This window comes from Miniopterus natalensis, chromosome 1, assembly GCF_054644295.1.
Source record: "Miniopterus natalensis isolate mMinNat1 chromosome 1, mMinNat1.hap1, whole genome shotgun sequence".
Lineage (NCBI taxonomy): Eukaryota > Metazoa > Chordata > Mammalia > Chiroptera > Miniopteridae > Miniopterus > Miniopterus natalensis.
In genome coordinates, this window is record NC_142081.1 from 150,754,767 (window position 1) to 150,779,788 (window position 25,022).

Genomic DNA, 25,022 nt, shown 5'->3' on the forward strand with positions numbered 1-25,022 from the left:
TCCTCTGTGCCGGGCAATGGAGAGAAGAGCTTTCTCTCTCTTTCCATCTTCTTAGCAGGCCACTAATCCTATCAAAAGGGCTGCACACTTATGACTTGATTTAATCCAAATTACCTCCTAAAAGCTCTATCTCAAATACGGTCACATTGTGGGGTAGGGCTTCAACATCTGAATTTGGGGGAAACAGAATTCAACCCATAGCAGTATCCTTTATCGTTCAAGGTAAAGAGCTATTCAAAGATTTAGAGAGCACATCATCAATATCCCATCGGAAGGAAACATTTGGAAAATGATTCTAACCAAACCATAAGTGAATCAGAAGAGATCATACAATGGAGTAAGACAAAGAGGAAAACAAGCAGTGATGTGTAATAAATCTTACATGATATATAATTCAAATCTAAATAGGAAATACTGTGATTAAGGGTTTGCAAATATAAATCACAAACAAGATTTCATAAAAGAGTAGAAATATGTTTCAAAGGAAAACCAACTGAAAGAACCAAAGTCACTAAAAGTCCTCAACAAGCTCAACAAAATTCATATAAGTTACTAGGGGAGAAAAGAGGAAAATAAAAACATTTCAAAGGCCTCATTTGTCTGGCTTATTCCATTTTTTTTGTGAACACACTTTATAGGACCAATATAAGATATAATTTATTATCAAGATACAAAATGCTATTTATATATCCCATGTCACAGAGGTACAACTAGCCAGTGCCCTTCACATGACCTCACAGCAGGGCAGAGGAGATTTTCTTCTATTATAAAGCAGCTGGGAGTAAATATCCCACGTGTAAACCAGTTCCTTCAGATTTATCAAACCAAACACTGCTGCCTGAAGAAAACATTTCTTGTTTACACCAATTGTTGTCCCGCCACATACAGAACCCCAGACACTCTAATATTCTAATAATTTAATAAATATTTGTCCTTCATTTGTTCAATAAAATGAGAAAGAAATTATTACTTCAAGATCCAATATATTACTATAATTAAATTTAGTACACCTTCCTACAAAAAAAAGTCCTCTGTTGGCTGACTTAGTAAAATGAGGCACAGGTGTATCTTTTTACTTTAAATTTAAATTATCCAAACTGACTACAGGTTGACCCTTGAACAACATGGGTTTGAACTGCTTAAGTTCATCTGTACAAGGATTTAAAAAATTTCTAAATCAGCAATAATACTATGTTCATGAGATCAGTAATCAGCATTGGTGTAATCATAGAACTGTCTAAATAAAGGTCAAGTCTCAGTATACATGTTGTCAGTTGTCTAGTCAATAAAATATGCTCTAATTTGTATGCCATCTCAATAACATGTTAGAAGTTCCCTGAAGCTTAATGGTCTATAAAATCCGTTTTGTCATTTAATTATATTTAATAATTACATAATACATTACTGTTAACGTAGTCAAATAGGCAGTCAAATCTGAAATCGTCATAAATTGAAAACACATACTTCGAAAAGTAATATCCAGTACTTGTTACTTACCAAATGTTTCATGTTAAAAAAGTATGATTTATTGCATTTTTATGATGTTGCATTTAAAAAAACACACCCTGAAAATATGAACTATATACATTTCAAATTTTTGTATAATGTTTCCACTTTGGATTTATATATTATCTATATTAATAAGTCTTACTAGGTTAACACATTTTTGGCAGTTTTATGAAAATAAAAAGTAAAATCTGTTTTTGTTTGCAGGATGATTGACTAATTTGCTTTATATTACATGTTTGTATCTCTAGGTAGAGCAGAGTTAAATCACGCACTTCACATAATGAAATGTGGTCTTATCCTTCACAATTTTTCATAGCTTCAACTGAAATGTCTAACCCTGCTTCAGTGAGCTGTTTCTGAAATTATACAAAGTTCCATACATAATATAAAACATGCTCTCTATTTTTCAGACTGTCAAATCCGTATTACCACAGGATTATAAAATTGATAATCAGGATGAATTATTAACAATTTATAAATAATATTAGTGTTAATAAATAAGTTGTTGTTTAAATAACCTTGCAAGGAAAACACACTTGCAGGCCAAATGTCGGTATCACTTACCAGCTCTTCCTGAAGTTGGGAAATGAGTTCATCCTTCCCTTTCAGCTGCAGTTTCAACAGTGAGCACTCATCTTTCATTATATCCTATAAAAGCATCAAAGAGACAGGATAATAGGCTTAGCCCTTTCACTTTGCTCTTGATAAGGAAAGTCAGCTTCACACAGAGGGGGATAATTGCATCTGACTAATGAAAGTGAAATTTCCTCTACAGTATGATATTTTGCATAATATTCAAAGTTGAAAAATAAACTAATGCATCCAAAAATATTATGCTATCTATGATATACACACGTAATTTTTTTCTTATATCAGTCTTTTTCTTTGTATATCAATTTGTCCATTTTGTTGTCGAGCACAGACACCTAGGGAGTCATCCTCAATTCTTCCTCCCATACCTGTGCAGGCATATCAGTGGAATAAAAAAATACTACACTCTAAACGAGATACTTTACCATTTGTCCCCTGCTGTAATTAAATATTAGTTGCCAAGTCAATGGCCATGTTATAGTCTTTATCTTTAATGATGCCACTATAACATCTATCCCTTTCACTAGAGATCTATGAGCATTTAATCTTCATACTCTACACGCACACTCAGCGACATCTGTGGCTTATTTTACTCTATGCTGGTAACCCTCGGATGCAAGCAAATACTTAATTTAGATCTCTTGTCTTCCAAGCTTCAGCCTGTGAATAAAACTGCTTACTGAGCATATATTCAGCATTGCCCTATAGATATTTAAAATCTACCTTCATTTCAACAACCTTCCCCCTACCCCAAAGCTTTACTTCCACGTATTCCTCCCAATATCTACTATATTTTCTAAAATAACCAGGAAGTCATCCTATACTCTCAGCTCTTGCTCACTAGGAACCAAATCTGGTATTAAACTCTTTATTGAATTTATTGGAGTGACACTGGTTAATAAAGTTATATAGGTTTCAGGTGTACAAGTCTTTAATACATATATAACATTGTGTTCACCACCCAAAGTTGAGTCTCCTCTCCTTCCATCACCATTTATCCCCACTGTACCCTCTTCTATCTCCACCCACCCACCTTCCCCTCTGGTAATCACCTGACTGTTGTCTGTGTCTCCGAGGTTTTTGTTTTTGCTTTAATCCCTTCACCTTTTTCACCCAGACTCCCAGCCCCCCTCCCCTCTGACAGGTACAAAACTCCTTAATCTCTATTTCCTTGACATTTCTTGGACTCACTCCTTTCTATTAGTCATTAACTTTCTCTAGGTAATCAATGCTTCTTACCTGACTTACTGCATTAAATCTCTAAATTGGTTCTCTATCACTTTCCCTATCTACCGGAAATATTTTCCTAAATGGGAATTAATTATATCACTTCTTAATTTAACAGCTAATCACTTCCTCTCTCAGAGGAAAACAGAAAGTCAAAATCTTTTAGCATAGCAGACAGTGCCTCTCTTTATCTGCTATTGCTTTTATCTGGAGTATCAAAGTTTTTCATTTCCAACTTTCTTACCACCTTTGCTCACCTACAGAACGGAAACACAAAAACGTCGTCTCGTGCTTCCTTGCTCTACACATGCGCATCTCTGGATGACACTGCTTCCACCCACTGCAACCCTTTATCCCTCTCAAATTTCAGGCTCTAAGAGGCATTTCAAGCATTATTTCTTATTCCTCTAGGGAGCTTTCCCTTGTTGGCTGAGGATGTATCCCTAGAGGGCAAGGACATGCTCCATACTGTCGAAATCATACATCATTTCACACAATGCTAATACATCAAGTGTTCTTTGCTGTTCCGCAGCCTCACTGGACTAGTTTGTGCCCCATCCCTCCTTAAGTGGCTAGACTACACGCACACCTCATTTCACTGCACTCCACATTACTGTGCTTCACACACAGATGTTGCTTTTTTACAAGCTGAAGGCAAGACTCTCCATCAGCAAAAAGATTACGACTTCCTACATTTCAATGTTCACTTTATTGCAGAGGCCTGGAACCAAACCTGCAACATCTCTGAGGTATGCCTTTATTTCATTAGCATATCACTAGCACCGAACACTGTAACTGACACACATAAGATGCTCAAATTCACATTTTCTTCCCATAAAATTACCAAATAAACAGTATAAACAGGAGGGTTCTCACTGTTTTGGAATCTGTTAACCTTATCTGAGAGCTGACAAGAAAACAGGTAATGGATTAGAGAAAATAGAATACTTTTTTCTGGCTCTCATGGTATTAATTTCTACTTTACACTAAACAATATAGAAAATATAATTCAAATTTACCACTATCTCCTTTCTTTTGCTGGCAACCAGCTTGACTGGAAGATGCTAATGATCTCTGTTCCTTTCCTTTCATAGTAGTCCTATTTCTTCCCTAAATCATGGGTTTTTATGGGTAGAGTTTATATTCATCATTTTTAATATTTATTCTCCTATATTCTAAATATTGCATGTTACACTGTTAGTGGCCAAAGGCTTAGCTTGCTCCACAATGCAAAGAAAATATTAGTAGGCTTACAAAGTAGGTGAGAAAACCATCATGTTTCTTAGAATCAGAGACCTAGAATCAAATCCTCAGTACTTCAATTAAGCAGCCCCGTGGCTCTGAACTTCTTTGAGCCACATACACATTCAGTGGAGGTTAATGATAACACCAGACTATAAATTCTCATATAAATTTCTTTATATTCCCCAAATTTTACATAATTAACTCTCTTCATACAATAAAATAGCACAGGTTGGGTTCTCCAGGAAACAAATACTGAGGTGGAGTTAAGGGTGCAAAAGGTTTATTAGAGAGTAAATCCACATGAAAAGAAAAGGAGACGAATCAGAATTGCACAGGGGTACAGCGGGACCATGATCCTAATCTCACAAATCCTCTGCCAGCTGAAGGAGGAGCTCCAGAGCCAAAATTGCCTTTTAGAAGAATCCCTTGTTGAGGGAGAGTGGCTAGGCTCTTATACTACTCCCTCCTGTTCAGCCATAGGCTGAGCAAAATCTAGAGAACTAGATCTCAGCTCTTACTTTATTCACTGTCTCAGGTCACCCAGAGATGAGCTTGGCTTCAGCTGAGGTAGCCCTGCAGGTGCTAACAGCTAGAGGCAGGCAGCTAACCACAGGACTTGCTGCTGGGAAGTGCACCCTTTATTAAAAAGGGATCTGGGCCTCAACCTGGGTCTACTACAATTGCTTTTTGTTGATTAGTTATCAACAATATTTTTGTATGTTAATTTATATTTTGTTGATTAATTAGTTTAAAACGAAATATTTATATTTTGGCTAATAAAAATTGTAAAGTAGCTTGGTTTTCCAAAAGTATGTTCACTTTGCACAATTCTGTGATTTAATTCCTGAGGAACTTTTTTGAGAAATTCAGAATCTCACAGCTTTAAACCACATAGGTGTTAACGTATCGTTATCGTTTGTACTTAATTATGGCATAACACATTAAATATTTATCATGTCATCAGAAGTCATTTTAAAAAGCCTCATCTACGAATGACCATGCAAAGAAATCTTAGTTACCTAGAGTTTTGTTTTTAGTCATTACATTGTGGCAATAGGTACAGACGTAAGTTTTGGGATGATTTGTTATAGAGATCATCAGTATTTAAGAATGAAACTCAAAATATTAGAATTAGTGTAAATATACTCATTATAGTTGTATAAAAATGTGTATAGCTAATTTTTAAAATAAAATACTTTGTGATTTATTTTATGATTTTGGTGATTTAAGTTATGTTATATTTCAAGTAGCTCATTTCATGCAGAAAAAGAATACGTTCTCATTATATAAACTACTAGAGAACGACAAATACAAATATAAAAATTCCTTGCAAATTATCTTACTTTTGTACTTTTGTAAATTTAAAAAGTTAGAGCCAGATACACATATATTTGGATAATTTGTCCTGGAGTTGACTCCAGTCCCTAAATAAAATACATTCTATTTTATTTATTTATTTATTTTGGCCTAGAATTAGAATTACCTTATTGTTTAAGATCATTGTATAAACAGAAAGCAAGTGTCATGAAATTAAAAACAAGTAGAATCTGTAAATCACCTTGAAAATGATCATATGCTGAAATTAGAAATGCAGATTTTTAAAAAATAAAATAATTTCTTACAAACTTCCACATAGTTCCTCAGGTAAAATTATAAGCATAACTCTTGGCTATAAGTTAGAAAAACATGTCAAAATTGGTATTGAGCCATCACGACTCTCTTTTTTATACACTTTTGGTCATCTCTCTAGAGGGCTTTACTTTATGACTTACTACTGTTCCTTATTCCTATAAATGAAAAGGTCGAAGGGTTGAAAAATAATGGAAACATCTGTTTCCATTATTTACCTACAACTCTACTAGACAATGACAGAATGTTATGAACAAGTGAAAAAAAGGAAAGAAAAACTGGAATATAGGAGAGGACACCAGAACAGAATTTAGAACACACAAAAATGTTAATAACTGACAATATTTTGCAGCTTTACCTGAATAATTGACCTCATAATTCTTATGTTAACTTAGCTTTAAAGTAGCATGCTATCTGCAACACCTGGGTAGCTAGTGAAATAAAGCAGTGCAAGCATATAATCATTTATACACGACCATAAGAATAACTGCTTCTCAAATACTGAAAGCAAGGTCAATAAAAAGAATACCCCCTTTTTTTATTATCTAATATAAAACAATTAAAAAAACATAAAACATTTCAATATCAATAATTGCTACATGATGCTATAAAAATTAAGTTTTTCTTATTTTTTCTTCCTTTATTTTATCTTATTTTATTTTATTTTCCATCACCATGTATCTCCCATATACCTTCTTCCACCTCCACTTACGACCCAGACCCATGCATTAAACTAAAAAAAAAAAAAAAAAAAAAGTTTCTAGATTTGACTATATACTCAAGAGATGAACTAACATTCCATTGATTTACAATAAGTGTTTTATTCCAAAATATTATTTTCATAGATATATAAAAATTAAAAAGACATAATGCATGTTCAAAATATGTTCAAAGTAAGTATTTAGAAGTGTATTTTTTCACAAATAAATCAAATCAGAAAAGACAGCATTATCCCTTGACACAGTGGCATATTGGCTATGTTTTCCAAGCAACTAAATACAAGACTTTGGATATCAGCATAATTTTTTCCAGTAATTATTACTCTTAGGAAGCTTAAGACTTTCTACTGATTTCCATCACTCAAAAGATAACGACAGAGTGAGGGAAGGGCGGCACTGTGAGAAGCAGCAGAGGCCCCGCTCCCAGCCACGGACTCGATTTCCTCCTAAAATCCTACAAGCCAGCTTGGAAAAACCAGAGAAACATACCTGAGTGGACGGAGTGCGAGTGGGGAGCACTGAAGAAACATCAGAGAGTCCGGTAAGAGAGGGGGCGTAGGAAGGGGGATCCCCCCTGAAGCCTGTGCTGGGCTGAGCCCAGAGGCTTGGAGGCTGCAAAGCTCCCTCCCCTCGGGAGTGCGGGCGGCACCCGAAAGCGGGGACCCCACACCCGGAGCGACAAGAGGGGAAGGAGCGCCCCATGCACAGGGCAGAGGGACTAGGGGAGCGGTGAGTCCCGGAGGGACGGCGCCTTCCTAGGAAACAAGGCCTCTAATGGCGGCCAGCACCTTCCTAGGAAACAAAGCTTCTAGTGGCGGCTGTGACCAATGCTCAGAGCGCTGACCATAGGAAGGGCTGTCCCAAAGCCTGTGGCGCCCAAGAAACCAGAGGTCGGGACTGAACATCCGCACCCTCTGCCTCCCTGTGGGGCACTGTGTTGAGCCCCAGAAAGCACTGAATCTGCATGGTGTGGGGGAGGGGAGGAGGCCTCCCCGCCCTGAGCTCCTGGTGCCGGGAGGCTGGGATCTGTGACCAGCCCTGAGGGTGCTCTGGTGGCATGTGAAGCCACCCCCGCTTTGCTGAGACCAGCAGTGCGGGGAGCTGCGTGCAGCTGACTTTGGGTCCCCTCCCCTGGGTGCCTTGGCGCGCGGGCGGCGGGAACCTGCAGGGCGCACTCTGCCTGTATGTTGCTTTGTGAGTTTCTGCGTTCTGACCCCGGAACTGGCTCCCACCTTCCCACCTTCCCGGCATGCACTGCACGGACAGACCAGCCGAGGCTGGGCCTGGGGTCTGCGCAGTACTAGGTTTGAGGGGCGGGCCTGGTGCGACCAGCCAACCAGAGCTGAGCAGGGAGGGGCGGAGCCTGCCAGCCTCTCCTGCAGCCCGGAGCACCGCCCCCAACAGAAAAGGGGCAGGCCCAGCTCACTGAAGCCCCAGACACCCCCCAGGGCACAGTCCTAAGGGGGAAGGGAGAGGCTCACTGGTGGACTTTACAAGAATAAGACTCGCAGGGACTGTTGTTTGGGAGCTGGAGGAAATGCTGAAAACCCCTGCTGGGGGCTGGGCAGGCAAAGGGCTCACCAGAATGTTCTTTAATCAAACGCACTGAGCCCAGGCTGCCGAAAGGGCCCAGACAGAAAAGGCAACAGGCTGAAATCAATCTGAAGCTGCAGCAGGCCAGAGCCTGGGGAGCTAGAATCAGAGGACAGGGTAGGGACCGAGGAGCTGGCCGTGGAGCAGAGACTAACTCCCACAGAGTGAGCGCCTGACAGCAACACCTCTAAGGGGAAGTGATACCCTGGGCTACACTAGCCACCCTGCACCCTAAAGACTCCACAGAAGACTCTGGAGGAAGACCAGGCAACTACAAGGTTGCAAAATAGCTGCCAAGAGGAGGTGACCCACGGAGAGCCTCAGATCAACCATCTACCTAAGGACACCAGAGCCAAACCTAGATGGCTCCTCACATTGGGTGATACACAAGTACCTCCCAGGAGAACTGAAACCAGCACACAAAACAAAGAGCCTCAGGCAACATAAGCTGCCCAGAAGACTCATCTGATTGTCTTTTTTTCCCTCTGTTTTTTTTTGTTTGGTTTTGTTTGTTTGTGTTTGTTAGTTTTTTCTCTTTTTCCCTTAGGGAGAAGAGAAAGGGACAAAAATTATTTGTTTTTTCTTCTTTTTAAATTTTATAATAATTTTTTAAAATTAAAAAAAAATTAAGTTCTTTTCCTTTATAAAAGAATTCTGTTTTGCTTAGCTTGTTTTTTGTTTTGTTTCTCTGTTTTGTTTTATTTGCTTTGTTTTGTTTTATCCTTGCTTCTACTATCAAGACTTTCTTGATATCCCTGCTTAATTCCTGGGACTTTATCATTATACCCAACAAGTTTATTGTTTTCCTCTATAATAGCCCCCAAACCTCTTATTGGACTCCCTCCCTGCCTGGGCTTTCTCTCTCTCCTCTCCTCTCCATTGCCATAAGTTTTTGTTTTTTTTCCCTTTTCTTTTTCTTCTTTTCTTTCTTTTGTTATCCTCCCTACTGTCTTCCTGTCTTTTTGATTGTTAGGTTCTCTTATTCTCTTTATTGTATTTTTATTTTTTCATTTTCAACTATTATCCTATTCCTATTCTCTCCTTTAATTTTTTGCTGACCCTTCTTTGAGAATCTTTTCTCTACCTCTATTATCTCCCAGCACCTTCTCTATTTTTTACATTTTAGTTTATTATTATTATTTTCTAAATTTTCATCACTATTAACAACACTATACTTCTCTCTTTCTAGCCTCTTCTTTCTCTCTTTCCTTTTTTTAGGCTTTGTGTTTGCGTGCGTGTGTGTATTTGTGTGTTCTCCCTTCACTCTCCCAGTTCTATTTTCATTTGGGTTGTTTTTATTGTGACTGTCAAGATTTTTTTTAAGATACCCCTTGTTTCCTGGAAGTTTAGTTGTGTATTGTCCTGCCTTGACAGCACCCGTACAACAGCTTACACGACCAGGCTGAGGCAGAGACACACAGTTCGCCAACCTGAGAGGAGAGTCCCCCCAAGGACTGGTCAACAACAATCGAGACCCAACCACAACAGGAGAGCCCAAAGAACTGACAAAAGGGACACCCACAAAAGGAACATGCCTAGAGCAAAGAGCTCAGAAGTATAAGGAAAACACGCCTCTGGGCTCCACTCGCTTCACAATACAAAATCCCACCCAACAAGACTGGTAGACAGCAAATATATCTAATACACAGATACAAACACTAAGACCTACCAAAATGGGGAGACAAAGAAACAAACCCCAAATTAAAGAAAAGGAAAATTTACCAGTAAAAGACTTTAATGAAATGGAGTTAAGCAAGTTATCAGAAACAGAGTTCAGAGTATTGATTCTAAAGAGGTTCAAGGAACTTAATGAGAAAAACAAGGCACAAGAGGATAAGATCAAGTACCTTAATGAAAACATGAAAAAAGAGATACATAACATAAACCAAAATCAGACAGAAATAAAGAATGCTGTATCTGATATCAAGAATACACTGGAAGGAATTAAAACCAGGCTCAATGAAGCAGAGGATAGAATAAGTTACTTAGAAGACAAGGTAGAAAAAAATCAGAGCAGCAAACAGAAAAAACACTTAAAAAGCATGAGGACAGTGTAAGGTAGCTTTGGGACAACATGAAGCAAAACAACATTCGCATTATAGTAGTGCCAGAGGGGGAGGAAAGAGAGCAAGGAAAGAGAGCAAGGGCTGCAGGAGAGACACAAGCAGTGACCTACAAGGAAACCCCCATAAGGCTAACAGCTGATTTCTCAACAGAAACTCTTCAGGCCAAAGGGAGTGGCAGGAAGTTCTCAAAGTAATGAAAAGCAAGAACATGCAACCAAGATTGCTTTATCCAGCAGGGCTATCATTTAAAAATTGAAGGTGAAATAAAGAGCTTCCCAGACAAAAAAAAGTCTAAAGGAGTTCAGTACCACCAAACCAGGATTGTAAGAAATGCTAAAAGGACTGATCTAAGAAAAAGAAAGAACAGTGAGAGAAAGGCACATCAGCATAAAGAGGAAAAATGGCATTAAATAAGTTGATATCAATGGTAACCTTAAATGTAAACAGAATAAGTGGTCCAATCAAGAGATATAGAGTAGCTGAATGGAAAAGAAAACAGGATCCAAACATATGCTGTCTACAAGAGACCCACCTGAGAGCAAAAGACTCACACAGGCTAAAAGTGAAGGGATGGAATAAAATATTCCATGCAAATGGAAAGGAAAAGAAAGCTGGAGTAGCAATACTTATTTCTTATAAAACAGACTTCAAAATAAAGACAGTAACAAGAGATAAAGATGATCACTACATAATACTAAAGGGATAACTCCAACAGGAGGAAATAACCCTTATAAACATTTATGCACCCAATATAGGAGCACCTAAATATATAAAATATTTCTTGGTGGGCTTTAAGAGGGAGATTGACAGCAACACAATCATAGTGGGGGACTTTAACACCCCACTGTCAGCACTGGACAGATCATTAAGACAAAAAATCAACAGGGAGACACAGACATTAAGTGACTCACTAGACCTAATGGATTTAATTGACACAGAACATTTCATCCCAAAGCAGCAGAATACACATTCTTCTCAAGTGCACATGGAATTTCTCAAAAATAGACCACATGTTAGGGCACAAGGCAGGTCTCTACAAATACAAGAAGATTGAATCATATCAAGCATCTTCTCAGATCACAATGCCAAAAACTAGAAATCAACCACTTTAAAAAAACTCAAAAATATGCAAACCCGTGGAGGCTAAATAGCATGCTATTAAAAAATGAATGGGTTACCAATGAGATCAAGGAAGAAATCAAACACTTCATGGAAAAAAGCGAAAATGAACAGGCAACCCAAAATCTACGGGACACAACGAAAGCAGTCCTGAGAGGAAAAGTCATAGCATTATAGGCCTATCTCAAGAAACCAGAAAAAGATCTAATGAACCATCTAACACAACAACTAAAAGAACTAGAACAAGAACAGCAAGAAAAGCCCCAAGTAGAAGGAAGAAAATAATAAAGATCAGAGCAGAAATTAATGACACAGAGACTAAAAAATATATATAAAAAATCTTTGAAAAGATAAATAAGATTGATGCACCTTTAGCCAGACTCATTAAGAAACAAAGAGAGAGGACCCAAATAAATAAAATCAGAAATGAAAGAGGAGATATAACAACTGACCCAACAGAAATACAAAGGATTGTAAGAAAATACTATGAGCAAATATATGCCAACAAATTGGACAACATGGGTGAAATGGACAAATTCCTAGAGGCATACTACCTTCCAAAGCTGAATCAAGAAAAGGCAGAAATCCTGAATAGGCCGATAACTAATGAAATTGAAGCAATAATAAAAAAACTACCAGCAAACAAAATTCCTGGACCAGATGAATTTACAGGCGAGTTTTACCAAACATTCAAAGAAGAATTAACACTTATTATATGCAGACTATTCCAGAAAATTCAAGAGGAGGGAAAACTCCCAAACTCTTTTTATGAGGCCAGCATCATCCTAATCCCCAGACCAGATAAAGACACTACAAAGAAAGAAAATTACAGGCCAATATCCCTGATGAACATAGATGTTAAAATCGTCACTAAAATACTAGCAAACCAAATCCAGCAATACATTAAAAAGATCATACTACGACCAAGTGGGATTTATTCCGGGGATGCAAGGCTGGTACAACATCCACAAATCAATAAATGTGATACATCGCATAAAAAAAATTGAAGGACAAAAACCATATGATCATATCAATAGATGTAGAAAAAGCATTTGACAAAATCCACCACCCATTTCTGATAAAAACTCTCAGCAGTGGGAATAGAGGAATCATACCTCAACATAATAAAGGCCATATATAACAAAGCTACAGCCAACATCATACTCAATGGGCAAAAACTAAAACCATTTCCATTAAAAACAAGAACAAGACAGGGATGCCCACTTTCACCACTCTTATTCAACATAGTACTGGAAGTCCTTGCCACAGTAATCAGACAGGAAGAAAACATAAAAGGTATACAAACTGGATAGGAGGAAGTAAAATTGTCATTATTTGCAGATGACATGATATTGTACATGGAAAACCCTAAAGACTCCATCAAAGTACTACTAGATTTGATAAACAAATTTGGAAAGGTAGCTGGATACAAAATTAACATCTGGAAATCAATGGCATTCTAATACACCAGCAATGAACTTTCAGAGAGAGAAACTAAAAAAGCAATATCATTTACCATTGTAACTAAAAAAATAAGATACCTTGGAATAAACTTAACCAAGGATGTAAAAGACCTGTACTCGGAAAACTACGTGACACTGAAAAAAGAAATAGAGGCAGATATAAACAACTGGGAGAATATACCATGTTCATGGATTGGAAGAATTAATATCATTAAAATGTCCATACTACCCAAAGCAACTTATAAATTCAATGCAATCCCTATTAAAATACCAACAGCATATTTCACAGATCTAGAGCAAACATTTCGAAAATTTATATGGAATCAAAAAAGACCCTGAATAGCTGCAGCCATCTTGAGAAAAAAGAACAGGGTGGGAGGGATCACATTATTGGACATCAAACTGTACTACAAAGCCATTGTAATCAAAACGGCCTCGTATTGGTACAACAGTCATAGACATCAATGGAACAAAACAGAGACCCCAGAAATAGACCCACGCCATTATGGTCAGTTAATATTTGATCAAGGAGGCAAGAGCATACAGTGGAGTAAAGACAGTCTCTTCATTAAGTGTTGTTGGGAAAACTGGACAGATACATGCAAAAAAAATGAAACTAGACCACCAACTTTCACCATACACAAAAATAAACTCAAAATGGATAAAAGACTTAAATGTAAATCACAAAATCATAAAAATCCTGGAAGAAAACAGGCAGTAAAGTCACAGACATCCCACGTAGTGGAATTTTCACTGATGCATCTGTTAGGGCAAGAGAAACAAAATAAAAAATAAGCGTGGGACTACACTGAACTAAAAAGCTTCTGCACAGCAAAACAGCCTCAAAATACAAAGGAACCCACGGTCTGAGAAAACGTATTTGCCAAAGATGTATCTGATAAGGGGCTAATTTCCAGAGTGTATAAAGATCTCATACTGCTCAGCAAGAGGAAGACAAACAACCCAATTAAAAAATGGGCAAAGGACCTAAATAGTCACTTCTTCAAAGAGGACATACAAATGGATGAGAGACATATGAGAAAATGCTCAACGTCGATAATCATCAGAGAGATGCAAATTAAAACCACAATGAGGTATCACTTCACACCTGCTAGAATGGCTGCCATGAACAAATCAACAAATGACTTGTGCTGGCGAGGGTGTGTAGAAAGGGGAACCCTGGTACACTGCTGGTGGGAATGCAGACTGGTGCAGCCACTATGGAAAACAGTATGGAGGTTCCTCAAAAAATTAAAAATGAAGCTGCCTTTTGATCCAGTGATCCAACTTCTAGGAATATATCCTAAGAATCCTGAAACACTAATCAGAAAGAATATATGCACCCCTATGTTCATAGCAGCTCAGTTTACAATAGCTAAGATCTGGAAATAGTCCAGGTACCCATCAGTAGATGAGTGGATAAAAAAGCTGTGGGACAATCACACCATGGAATACTACGCAGCTGTAAAGAAGGACCTTGTACCCTTTGGGACAGTATGGATGGACCTGGAGAAATTTATGCTAAGTGAAATAAGCCAGGCAGCGAAAGACAAACATCACATGATCTCGCTTATATGTGGAATCTAAAGAACTTAATAAACTGATGAACAGAATAGATTCAATGACATGGAAGCAAGGATCAGACTGACAAATATCAAAGGGATGGGGGAGAGCAGGTGGGTGGAGGGGGAGAGAGTAACCAAAGAATTTATATGCATATATGCACAACCCAAGGACAGGGACAATGGTGGGGAGAGGGACTGGGGAGGGGGATGGGACGGGGTGGAATGGGTCATTGGGGAGAAAAAGGGACATCTATAATATTTTAAACAAAACAAACAAAACAAACAAAAAAAGGTAATGACAAAATAGCTTATATTTAGGGACTAATTTATAAAACTCTATGTACAAAATTTATTTTTGCTATCAGAATCTTTCTTGACCAATTATTGAACAAAATGGTATAATTCTGGGATACACAGAGGCTTTATGTATACAAATGAAGCAGAGAAGACGGCTGTAGCAAAAGTCAAATATAAAAAAACCATTAATAATACCAAGACCCTTAAGTTGCGTTCATTAACGTATTCCTACGTTTTTTGGAATAGTTAAAAACATTAGCCTATACTGAAAAATTTACTAAGATGTTAAAACAGTTCTGGAGTCCATGGCCTTGTCATTCCAAGTTATTAGAGTCCCCTTAGATGCACTTTCTTGCATGAATAAGAAAAAAACTGTGTTGCATAACTCATTTAATGTAATGTGCTCCATCTTTTATAGTTTTCTGTGTAGTAAGTAAACAGCACATTAACCTAAGTCATGATCCTTATTAGAAAATACTTATTCAAAGTTTTCACTGTTCTTTTCTTTGTTTCACTCAGTTTTTTGGGTGTAAATTAAATTTTAAAAACAAAAATTGGTATTTCACTTTCTAAAGCTGTCTTTAAATGACGGTACATATTTTTCAGGTGGAAGGATATGAAACAAATGCTTCAGTGTCATAGGATGAGTTAGTATGTATGACAGTATTAGTTTCCCAATTTCCTAAACACATGGGTTTCATCAAAATTAATTAAAACTACACTGGAAATATGTCTTTATAAACTCATCAATGATGAGCTTCTCAATAGAGAAAGTAAAAAGTAATAAAGTAATAATTTAAATTGTGGCACTGAACTTGCTTGATACAAAATTCACAGGGTAAGACATGTCCTTAAGAGGTTTTGAGATTCCCTGATATCAACACTATTTTCTCTCACAGAAGACAGGGGAAATTGTCATACTAACCTTATTTCATATATATGTGTGTGTGTGTGTTTACACACACACACACACATATATATGATTTCTTGAACAAAGCAAGCAATTGTTTAAGCGACCCTTCCCACAATATATACTATACATGAAAAAATAAAATAAAACAGTTAAAAATACCCTGTGAAAAGTTCCTGTTATGAAGGCATGCTTATGTGCTTTTCATGTTTTAAGTAAGAAATGGGGGACATCTTATCCCTCAACATCCTGAATAAAGTAAGAGAATTATGTTTGAATGTAACTATGAACTTTAGTTTCTGGGAACAAAAAGTAATCAAAGACATCAACACATCCTACTCCCCACCTACAAAAGTGTAATACAGCTGTTTGATTTTGTTTTGTTTAAAATGTTATCTTGACCCACCTTTATGACCCTGGCTAGAAGCCAGTTAGTTCCCCTTCTTGAACTGCTGATTAAGTTCACATCCCAAACGCGTCCCTAGTGGGCCCTCCCCGTCTAGGCCCGTTATATACCACCCCCACCAGACCAGGAACTAGGCAACTAACGACAGACTGTAAGCCCCAGAGCTCCTGAAATTATTCAAATCAGCCAGTCCTCGGGGAGCCCTGGGGACACCTATCTAGCCATCTTGCTTGCCACCCATAAAGTGCCCCCTACAGCTCTAGTTTGCTGTTACTCAGTTCTGCATGATCCTGCCAGGAAGCCTTCTCTCATGTGGAGGTGTAAGTAACAAAGAGTTCTGCCTTTCCTCTGAGCGTCAATATGTTATGTCCCACCATCAGAAGAATCTTTGCATCTCATAAAACAGCACTGGCAGGCGTTGACTGCAGGTAGTGGGCACCCTTCTGCCATCCTGGGATAAGACAGCCGAGCTAGCTTTTGAACGCTAGACATTTATGCCCATTCAGACAAAGGGAAGGACAGTGTGGGTAATATTGGGCACTGCTTGGCAATACACATGTTTGTTTGTTTTTTTTTGCATAATAAAAGGAGAGTAAAGCCCTTCTAGTTTTATGTGTTAATAAAGGAGAATAAAAGCTCCAGAGGAGGAATATTGTAATATTAGCAGATCCTAAAAAATTGTGTAGTATCCTATTTTATGGGGTGCTGAATTGTGACAATGATGAAGAATGCAGGAATAAGTAATGCTTTAGGGGCCTTTTTCAAGAATTCTGGCATAACTGTAGAATTCTGGATATAAAATAAAGCAGAGAGCTCAGCATTATGCTGTACAGGAATTATGGATAATGTGACTCAATTTAAGCAATGGTTTCAGACAGTCTGGGAGGTCAGAAAACTAAGCTGCAAAAAAAGCAGTGACCTACAATGAAGCTACAGATCACAGCCATAAAACATAAACCGGTACAAGATATTAAGGAAAGAGGTAAAGGTCATGCTTTATTCTGTTTTAGAGCACTAGTGGATAAGAGCGGCATACATAGTAGTATCCTCAAATATTCATTATATGTACATTGTTAAGCAGGAGTCTTTTAAGAAGGCATATATATGAATTAGGGCAAAATAGATTGTTTAACTTATGAAGTAGGAATACTTCTGAATGGTTGCTGATATAGTGAATGCCTGCATACCGTGCTCAACTGCATAATTAACTTCCATCACAAAACAAAATGTTGGTTTAATGGCTATATAAATTAAAGTTACAAGTACTGCAAAGTTTTAGATTATGATTACATGACATTAAACTATCCTAAAACCTGTCATTTAAGTAGAAAAAAAACCCTACAAATCTAGCAATGTTTTCCATGTTGCCTCTTGCTGTTTCTATCTAGGCAGGGAAGACTCACATTGGAGTCTTTGTTGTACCACTTTAGCTCAGTGGTCAGAGGAATTAGTAAATGATTAAAGAAAGGCAAGTGTTTTTTGTTTGTTTGTTTCTCCCAAAGCAGATGCAGGACCATGAGGATTCCTGGAGGCAGAGGAAACCATGACAGGAGTTCAGGAAACAAGTATTTAAGCGTCATGGTGGGGAGAGGTATACACTGGCAAAGAGAAGCAACTGAGAACCAAGTCATGAAAGTCATGCATGCCAGAATAACAAGTTATGTTTTATTCAGAAGGCTCCGGTGTATCAATAAAGAATTTTAATCCATGGAAGAGCATTATCAAATTTAAGTTTATGCAGCCTACTCTGGGTACAAAATGGAGAATGGGCTAGATGGGACCAAAACTAAAGACAGGAGATTGGTTTAATAATTCAAATAAGAAATAATTAGCATTTAAACTAAAATCAGGCTGTGGGAGTGAATTCAAAAGCCATTTAGAAGGTAGACTCTACCAGATATGGGTTGAATGAGAGGGGAAAATGAGAGTAGAGTCAAGATTCACAGTAAATTCCTGGCAGATCTACGGGGTGGATGCAATTACTGCTCACTCCTGTTGAGAGCAAATACAATTTGAGGTGAAGGAATCTAAGATGAAGAAGAGAGGAGATGTAACATCCAGCTGAAGAAATACCGTGTGTACTGGCTGTGTAGGTACAGGCTCAGAAGAAAGAAGTCTGGTCAGAAAGTGGAGGTTTGGGATCACCAGTGCATTGATGTAGTGGAAAACAAACAGTTGAAAACAAGTGAAGAAAACTGAAAATTAACAGTTTGAGAACAAACAAAGCATGGCGTTAAATAGCCACAGCAGGAAATAGCTTTAAGAAGGCGAGTGAGGTCTGTGATATTAGATGCAACACAAATGAAGTAAAAATAAGGGCTTATCAAAAAGTCAGTCACTTTTTGACAAGTGTTAGAAGCAGACTCCGGGTTACAGTAGGCACAGAAGTAAACTAAAGATGAAAGAAAAATGTCAACTATGTACTTACCAAAATGCAAGCTCCTTCCAAGAAATGAAGAAGAGTAGCTAATAGGATTGAGATGGGGTGTGTGTGTGTTTTAGATAGAAAAGCTTGAACAGCTTTAAAGACTGATGCGAATGTTTCAGTAAGTAGGGAGAAGTTAAAAATACAGGGGAAGAAGGAATAATAACTAAGGGAGGGAAATCCTTCAAGTGATGAGAGATGAGATCAAAGACATAGGAGAAGATATCAGCTTTCAGCAGGCAGAGAAGTATCCATGAACAGAAGGAAATGAAATCTTTTCTTGATGGTGTGTCAGTGGAAAGGATCCTGTTTCTAAAAAACTTGAACTATGTAATAGACAGTGAAGAATGGAATGTGTCCCCTCAAAAGTTAGGTGTTGAAGTACAAATGCCCTATACCTCAGAATGTGACCTTATTTGGAAATAAATTCATTGCAGATGTAATTGGCTAAGATGAGAAGATTCTGGAGTAAGGTTGACCCCTAACCCAACATAACTGGTGTGCTTATAAAAAGGAGAAATTTGGACACAGAGTAATGAGCATGGGGAAAAATGCCACGTGAACATAGGAGTTATGCTGACACAAACCAATGAACTACCAGAAGTTAAGGGAGACCAGGAACAGGTCCTTCCCCAGTGCCTTCAACGGGAACAGGGTCCTACAGACACCTTTGTCTCAGAATTCTAGCCTCCAGAACTCTGAGACAATCCACTCTGTTAATTAAGCTACTCAGTTCGTTACAGCAGATCTAGACTAATAACATAATTTCAGCTGCTACACATTCATACAGATTATATGTAAATAATTGAGTCGATCTATGATTTTTTAAAAATTAATAAACAAAAAGAAAGAAGAATGGAAAAACAATATATAAACCATGTTTTTACTAAGTCTCTTACCTTTAAAGCTCTCTAGGTGCTTATTCTTATTTCTAACATAGAGTGATAACAGAAACAGGTGGGCTTATTAGCATGTCTAATATAACATCAGTTCTTTATTCTTTAAGTTATAAACATAATGCATCCTTATTTTTTCCTATTTAGTCACTACTTGAGCAAGTGAAGAGGTGCATGTATCTACTTAAGTCTGTACCAGAAGCAGTATTTTTGCCTCTGTATCACACTCACCTAATCACTTAAATGAACCCCAGAGCTTCCTGTGGTGGACTTGTGTGCAGATACTAGGGCAGCCACCACCTCAGTTAGGAAGCACCACCACATTCTTGCAACTTGAGGCTCACCTAAATGTCTAGACAAGTCAATCACATCAAGGTCAAGTTCACTTTGACTGCTAATCAGTATGTGATGAAGTTCATGGAGCAATTGTTCAGATTCCTTTTCACATATAATCAAAATGTAGTTAAGAAAAATATCATCTCCAGGCACGGGGACAAATGTAAATCAATGCCCTCATACCCAGGCCCACCCTCACCCCATCCCAGCCCTGCTAGTGGAAAGAAAACATCCCTTGCCTGACTGGTGTGGCTGAGTGGTTGAGTGTGGACCCATGAACCAAGAGGTCACCAGTTCGATTCCTGGTCAGGGCACATCCCCAGTAGGGGGTGTGCAGGAGGCAGCCGATCGATGACGTTTCTCTCTCATCCATGTTTCTCTCTCTCTATTCTTCTCCCTTCCTCTCTCTACAAATCAATAAAAACATTAAAAAAAGAAAACATCCCTGATGACTGAAAATTAGCAGTCATACACTAAATATCCAGCATTATAATGTCTGACAGTTGAAAGCAATCTAAGTACACAATTAAACATTATTATTAAATGATGGTGCATCTATTCAATGAAATATTATGCAATTTTTAGAATAATGGTTACAAAATTTATGTGGTTAAATAAAATATACTTTTTTGTAAATAAAATTCTAAATAAAATATATACTTATCACAAATCTGAAAATATGCAAAATTATGACACATTTTGTTAGGATTGTGGGTTTATGTGTGATTTAAAATTTTTCAATTTCTAAATTTTCAGTAATGTGCTTGCAATATTAAAGATGCTATATCCTAGAAAAATATATATGAAAAATAAAATATTTATGCAATAATATGGAGCAATAACATGACCAACTGATCCATGGCACACATGGTATAGTCTGAGAGTAATATTGTGTTCAAAAGAAACTATTTCAGCCCCCAAACAATTTCACAATAACCAGATATCTTCATTTGTATGTCCTGAACAACATGACTAGAATACATAGTTTATCGCAATAATTTTTACTATTACTCCTTTCTCCTCTCTCAGTTTTCCTGATAAGCCTCCACTGCCTTCTCTCCCAAGCATCCTAACAGCCCTTGTTTACCTTGCTTAGGAGAGGAGCCACAGGTCCTTCTACCTGCCCAGTTTCCCTTCTTGATTTTGCATCATAAAAACCCTGAAAAGATGTCTCTGATAAAGAAGTAGCCCCCCGTCAGAGTGTAGGGAGGAAAAAAAAAACAAAACAGAGTAGTCAAGACTTAAATTTATTTTAGTAATTAGGGAAAAGATAAAATTTGGAGACAATTTTACATAAATATCCCACCCCATAAATACCCACAAACTTAAAATGGCCTGAATATGTACCAGACACCAAGAAACAAGGAGTAAAGCTGCTAAATTACAAGTACCTGCAGGCAAAGAATGGCATCTTTGAATCTTTCTGACTCTTTACACATAGGAAAGCAATAGGCAATTTGTTAATTAATCTTAAGAAAGTATACAAGAACTGTCAGTTCTAAAAAGATGTCACTGAAAATCTACTAAAATGCTAGAATTGTAAAAAAAAAAATGGCAACTTATGAAAGCGTACAACTTTAACTTACAGTTTTAAATGGCATTGGGCTCCGATTTATATGGAAAGTAACACACTGTAAAGGTGAATGGTACTTATTTCTGTCAATAATTGTCAAGTTATTTTGCTTGAATACAGAAATTGTTATTTTAAGTCATGAGGTCTTTATTCTGAACTTGTCACATTGAGAGATTTGCACTTTAATGGTATTACACTATCTTGAAAGTAATAGACCTTTATGTTCACTCTACTGTGAATTTAAATATGATTTCTGTTCTTCCTTTGTTACTTTAAATTTACCCAGCTGTGCAAGGTCTAACATCATAAGAAGAGAGCCAGTCAAGTCACAGGATTATAACATAATAAAAAGTAAAGAAAAGTAAACTACGTCTTAAAGGAAGCCAATAATGAAGGACAAGGGTTGTGGCTTTCAACAGAGAGTGCATGCAGATTTATCTAAGTCATCTGATTTACCTAAATCATCTGCGAGGCATTTCAAAGATTTACAGTTTCCTCCTCCTTGCACCCCTCCAAGTTTGAGACCCAACTGCAGGAGTGAGTTGGAACCCACCTTTTCTCATTTTTCTAACTTCATTCTTTGGAACATGTTGTAATGGAAAAATCAGTTGAAGAAGGAGTGATTCCCAGAATGTAGAAAACAAGCATATGCATTTGTGATAACTGGTATAATTCTGCTTATTGTAATCACAATGTGCCATAAATTGTCCTCATGTGAAAAAACACTTTCCACTATCCAGTATGATGGGGAAGACAGGTTTTCCATGAATTGTTCATTGTTAGCTGTACATAAAATCATAAGCAGAATGGGGAAGGTTACACACTTGTTCACTCTATTCAGATTACCTGTCTAAGGGGAAAGCCTTCTAAATTAGAGTAACTTTGAGTTTAGATGCTCTCTACTAAGTCTTGTAGTTTTTAAACCAGATTAAATTTCTACATTTCCTCAGACATAACAACAGCAAACATTCTCCAGTTGCTGACTTCTATTCCTGACTCTCTCCTCCTTTTATTAGTGAGATTCTTGGAAGAGGAACTACATATAGAATCCACACCCTCATTTGCAATTTAGCCGCCAGGAATAAATAACTAATAAATGATCAATCTTCCTGACTCGGAAAGCTGGTTTCCACTCCAGTCACTTAATTAAAATTGCTCTCATCAGTGTTAAGTTGAAACTTTTTTTCAGTCCTCAGCTTGATTTATGCTTTAGGTTAGGCAATATATAATCCTTTCTCTAAAGTATCTCTTCCTCCTGGACTTCTGCACTAGCATTTTCTCCTGTTACATAGTTTGGATACTTTTCCAAACTTTAACATTTTCCTTTCACTTCGTTCTTTAAAACTTATTTTAAAAACATATTTTTCCAGGTTTCTGTCTGAAGCCCTCTCCCATCTTCCCTTAAATGTTTCATCTCAACAACTACCTATAAAGTAGCACTTCAATATTTATTATCAATCCTCCCTCCCCTCACCTTGTGAAATCTTGAGCCAAATTTCTAATTAACGCCTGAAGACTTGTACTTGTTATATTCCAGGTGTGTCAGACTCAAAGTTTCAAATAGAAAATCCTCACCCCAATGTGCAATGTGTTATTTCTCCTACACTTCTGGTCTTAATAACATCATCTCTCCTATAAGTTGACCAAGATTCCTGATTCATCCTTGACTTCTTTTAGCACTATAAGTATTTCACTCCATTATCTGGTTGGCATGGTTTCTGATGAGAAGTCCACCATAATTCTTATTCTTTTCCTCTGTAGGTAAGGTATTTTCTTTCTCTGAATTCTTTCAAAATTTTCCCTTTTTCTTTGTTTTTCTTTTTCAGTTTCAATATGGTATGTATAGTCGCAGATTTTTTTGGTTTATATCTTGCTTGGAATTATCTGAGCTTCCTAGATCTGAGGTTTGGTGTTTGTCATTAACTTTGAAAATGTCTTGACCCTAATTACTTTAAACATGTCTTCTGCTCCATTCTCTCCTTTATTGTTTTCTGGTACCCCACTTATGCACATGTTATACTACTTGAAATTATCTCAGTTCTTGGATATTCTGACATTTTTTAATTCACCCCTTTCTTCCTTTGTTTCAGTAGACATGTCTTTCAAGCTCAATGATTCCTTCCTCAGCAGTGTCTAATCTGCTGATGAGCCCAACAAAGGCATTTATGTCGCAGTGCTTTTGATTTGTAGCATTTCCTTTTGATTTTTTTTCTTAGAGTTGCCATCTCTCTGCTTACATTGCCCACTTGTTCTTGCATGTTGTTTATTTTTCCATTAAAGTCTTTAACATATTAATTATAATTCTTTTAAATTCCTTGCCCGATTATTTTCAAATCTGTGTCATATATATATGTCTGATTCTGCTGCTTGCATATCTCTTCAGAGTGGTTTGTTTGTTTTTTTCCCTTCCCTTGTACTGCCCTGTAAATTTTTTTAAAAAGCAGGAGGTGATACATTGGGTAATAATAACTGGGGTAAATATTGTGAGTTTATATGGTAATCTTGCAGGAAGTTGGGCTGTGTTTAACGTTTGTTATAGCTGTAGGGCCCAGAAGCCTCAAATTCCTCTACTGTCCTTATTTTTGTCCCCTCTGCTGTTTCTGGGCTCCCATAAGAATATTTTCTAAATAGAGTATGTGCCTTACAGCTCTTTCAGCTGCAATCCAGTTGTTAAACTGGAACCCTGGTCACATAGAGGTAAGGAGCCGAGGAAGGAAAGAGTTCTATAATGTAATGTTTAAATACAAGTGTTTAGTAGGCCTGTGTCTCCAGGTTGGTTGTGACCTTCAACATTCTTTCTTAGCTTTATTTCCCACTTCAGGTGAAGTAGGAAGGGAAGTGAGGGCTGGAATTGGTTAAATGCCATTTCTCCTAAGGGAGATAGTTCCATCTGTAAAGTCTTCTCCCCTAGAAAGTAGCATATTTTAAATGATTACTCTTCTGTCTCTCTGTCAAAGTTGCAAGGGGATTTTATTTTGTTGTTCTCCTTCTTTACCATGAGAACCTGGTTGGATTCTTAGAGGTAAACTCATGAAAATGTAGGTACACCCCCAATAATATGGCCTAGGGATTTCCTACTCTCAAGCTAGTCCACACATAGCACCCAGCAATTCATCAAAATTACCATTTCTGCTCCAGGTAAACTGAATTCAGCTGTGATTCTCTACATTTGCCTGGGGTGGTGGTTTGTTCTGTGGCCTTATTTTTCTGATAAGTTGTTGATTTTAAGTGTGTTTGGCTTTTTCCTTGTAAAAACAGAAGTGATGACTTTCAAGCTCTTTGAGTGTTCAAAGTGAAACCAGAAGTCCTTATCCTTGACTTCTCTCACATTCCATAACCAACTGACACATAATCCCCCTTCTGACTCCAAAATTCCTTTAATTCATTACTTTTTGTCAATTCTCATTGTGACTGCCTTCGATCAGGCCTTTTCATCTGGTTGGAATTCTTCAT

The 25,022-nt window shown here is 37.5% G+C and overlaps 1 protein-coding gene across 2 annotated transcripts in view; it reads right to left on the minus strand.

Annotated features, from left to right (window-relative positions):
• CCSER1 (coiled-coil serine rich protein 1) overlaps positions 1 to 25,022 on the minus strand; it is a 1,053,060-nt gene that overhangs the window by 565,116 nt on the left and 462,922 nt on the right. For both annotated transcript variants that reach the window (XM_087826564.1, XM_087826567.1), the window contains exon 8: positions 2,074 to 2,157. In XM_087826564.1, coding sequence (XP_087682690.1) covers positions 2,074 to 2,157 — 84 coding nt within the window. The remainder of the gene's footprint in view (positions 1 to 2,073; positions 2,158 to 25,022) is intronic.